The sequence below is a fragment of the Centrocercus urophasianus genome, unplaced genomic scaffold (assembly GCF_019232065.1).
Source record: "Centrocercus urophasianus isolate 14NV4802_14NV808 unplaced genomic scaffold, USGS_Curo_1.0 seq_695, whole genome shotgun sequence".
Classification (NCBI taxonomy): Eukaryota; Metazoa; Chordata; class Aves; order Galliformes; family Phasianidae; genus Centrocercus; species Centrocercus urophasianus.
Genome location: NW_024885305.1, coordinates 21168 through 23851, shown reverse-complemented (window position 1 = coordinate 23851; position 2684 = coordinate 21168). Strand labels below are relative to the sequence as shown.

Genomic DNA, 2684 nt, shown 5'->3' with positions numbered 1-2684 from the left:
AACCCAACACAGAGCACCCAGAACCCAACGCAGAGCACCCAGAACCCGACGCAGAGCACCCTGAGCCCAACTCAGAGCACCCAGAACCCAACGCAGAGCACCCAGAGCCCAACACAGAGCACCCAGAATCAACGCAAAGCACCCAGAGCCCAACACAGAGCACCCAGAACCCAACGCAGAGCACCCAGAACCCAATGTAGGGCATCCAGAACTCAATGTAAGGTACCCAGAACTCAAGGTGGCACCTCCAGCACCCAAAGCAGCAGCCCCTGCACCCAAAGCAGACCCTCAGAACCCAATGTAGGGCATCCAGAACCCAATGTAGGGCATCCAGAACTCAAAGTGGCACCTCCAGCACTCAAAGCAGACCCTCAGAACCCAATGTAGGGTATCTAGAACTCAACATGGCACCTCCAGCACCCAAGGCAGCGCCCCCAGCACCCAATGTAGGGTATCCAGAACTCAATGGAAGGTACCCAGAACTGAACGTGGCTCCTCCAGCACCCAAAGCAGCGCCCCCAGCCCCCCCCGCTGCGCTCACCTGGAGGCGAGACCACCGCGTGTTGGTTCAGGTGGGGAGGAGTGCTGTGCTCGGGCGGCTGGGGAAGATGAGGCGGCATCTCGGGCTGAGGGAGATGCATGATGGGCTGAGTGAAATGCGGCATAGTGTCGAACATGTTCCCCGGGAGAGGGTGCTCCATGACGGGGACCTGCGCAGGTACGAAGGGAGGCGGGGAGGACTTCATCGGCGGCGGGGCCTGCGGGGGGACGGGCGGCGGAGGTGGAGGCTGAGGCTGCAGCTGCTGCGGCTGCAGTTGCTGCGGCGGAGGCGGCGGGGGCTGCTGAGGGGGCTGAGGAGGAGGAGGCGGCTGCTGCTGCTGCTGCTGCACCGCTTGGTGGTGGTGGTGGTGATGCTGAAAGGGAGAAAGGCGGGGAGATTGTGTGGCTCGGGTTTGGCTGGAAGCAGGACGGCTTCCGAGCGGAGCAAAGGGCTCTGCTGGTGGAGGGAGGGAGTGTGGGATCCCCCCCCCCCCCGGGGCTTGGAGCCCAGCCCTGCAAGCAGGGGCTGCTCCGTGTCCTACCTTCTTTTGCTCTCGCCCAGAGTGCCCCTTCTTCTTCAGTTTTGGTGCCATTTCTGCAAAGAGAAGGACGGCACAAATTAACACCCGGGCGCTGCTGCTCTCTGCACCCCTTCCCCCCCCCAAAAAAGGAAAAAAAAGGAAGGCGGGGCTCGCTATGACAAACTTGGAACAGATTATCTCAGGTCTTTTCCAACCTTAACGATTCCACGAGGAAGGCAAAGTCCAGCTCATGCCCTGCTTTTGCCCAGCTCCACACCGGAGGCCGGGGCCCCGCATGTTGGCACAGAGCCGCAGCCTCCTTCCAGCCGCATCCCTGCTGCTGCAGCGCTGGGAAAAAGCAGCAGAGCTGTGCCTGACCGAACGCAGCAATTCCAGGAATGCGGCCTCGCTGGGAGGCAGAGATAAGGGGGAGAAAGGCAGGAAGCAAGGGAGAAAAAAAGGAGCTCAGCAGTGCAGCTCAGCACAGGCAGCGCTGCCTCCAGCGCTGGGGCCGGCTGTGCGAGCGGACGAAGGCTGACCTCTCCCTCCTCCTCCTCCTCCTTCGCTCGGGGGTATTTTTAAAGCACAACAACTGCACCAAGTCTGCCTTCCCAGCTCGGCCTTTCCCAGGATTTTCTCTCCGCCAAGAAAAGAGAGAAACGCAGAAACGCATTTCTCTGATGCTGGGTTATCGGGCCAAAAATTCCTCGGCAGCGAATTCCACGGCGACTGCGCTCGGCTCCTCGGCCTCATGCGGTGTTATTTCATCCATCCATGGCACGGAGCGGGATTTCATCCCAAGCTCTGGCAAAAGTCAGCTTTTCCCATCTGCGTGCGGACGACAACAAGCTGGGAACGAGAGTTTTTTGGGCAAAAGTGAAGAGCTGGAGCACAATGCGCGCCGGCCGAGCCGAGGTGCCGTCCTGCAGCATCCCCCAAACAGCAGTTTGGAACACAAGAACGCTCTGGTCGAGGTGCACTCGCGTGGCAAAGCCCCACGGTGTGAGATTTCATCCTCCCAAAGCAAAACCACCGGGAAGAATTCGCACGTTGATGGCTGGGGAGGCAGAGAAAAGGAAGACGGGCCAAGAAACGGGATGCTTCTGGGGGTGCTCCACTTACCTACGGCTGCAAGGATGTGGGCTGAAGACCTGGCGGGTTGTAATTCGAGGGGAGGGCTACAAGGAGCCCTCTTTCAGTGTCACTAGGGGTAAAAACCATCGCAGGAAGGGAAAGGAATCAAAAGTGCAGATTGTGAGGATTGGGGAAGAGATGAGAAAAGCTTTGGGCTGAGTGGAATTAAGATGTGAGCTCGAATGAGATGGGGGAGGATCGGGAAAGGACAAGCGTCAGCGCCAGCGATGAGGCTGAAAAAGCCACCAGGGTGTTGTAACAGAGCAGTCTTCTCTGTGATGTGGGTTGGAGATGCCAACATGGGGTTGGTGATGCCAATGCTGGGTTGAAGATTCCCAGTGTTGGGCTGGAGATGCCCTAAGTTGGGTTGAAGATCCTCAATTCTGGGCTGGCAATGGCCAAAGTTGGGCTGGAGACGCCAATGCTGGATGGAGATGCCAACGGTGGGTTGACGATGCACAATGTTGGGCTGGAGATGCCAATGTTGGG

At 58.9% G+C, this 2684-nt stretch overlaps 1 protein-coding gene across 1 annotated transcript in view; it reads right to left on the bottom strand.

The window, feature by feature from the left end:
- Positions 1-253: 253 nt before the first annotated feature.
- The window catches only part of LOC122170404 (bromodomain-containing protein 4-like), a 17223-nt gene continuing 14792 nt past the window's right edge, over positions 254-2684 (bottom strand). The window contains exons 7-8 of the mRNA XM_042837202.1: positions 1083-1135; positions 254-914 (exon numbers count right to left, since the gene is read on the bottom strand). Of these exons, the coding sequence (XP_042693136.1) occupies positions 393-914; positions 1083-1135 (575 nt within the window). The 3' untranslated portion in view covers positions 254-392. The remainder of the gene's footprint in view (positions 915-1082; positions 1136-2684) is intronic.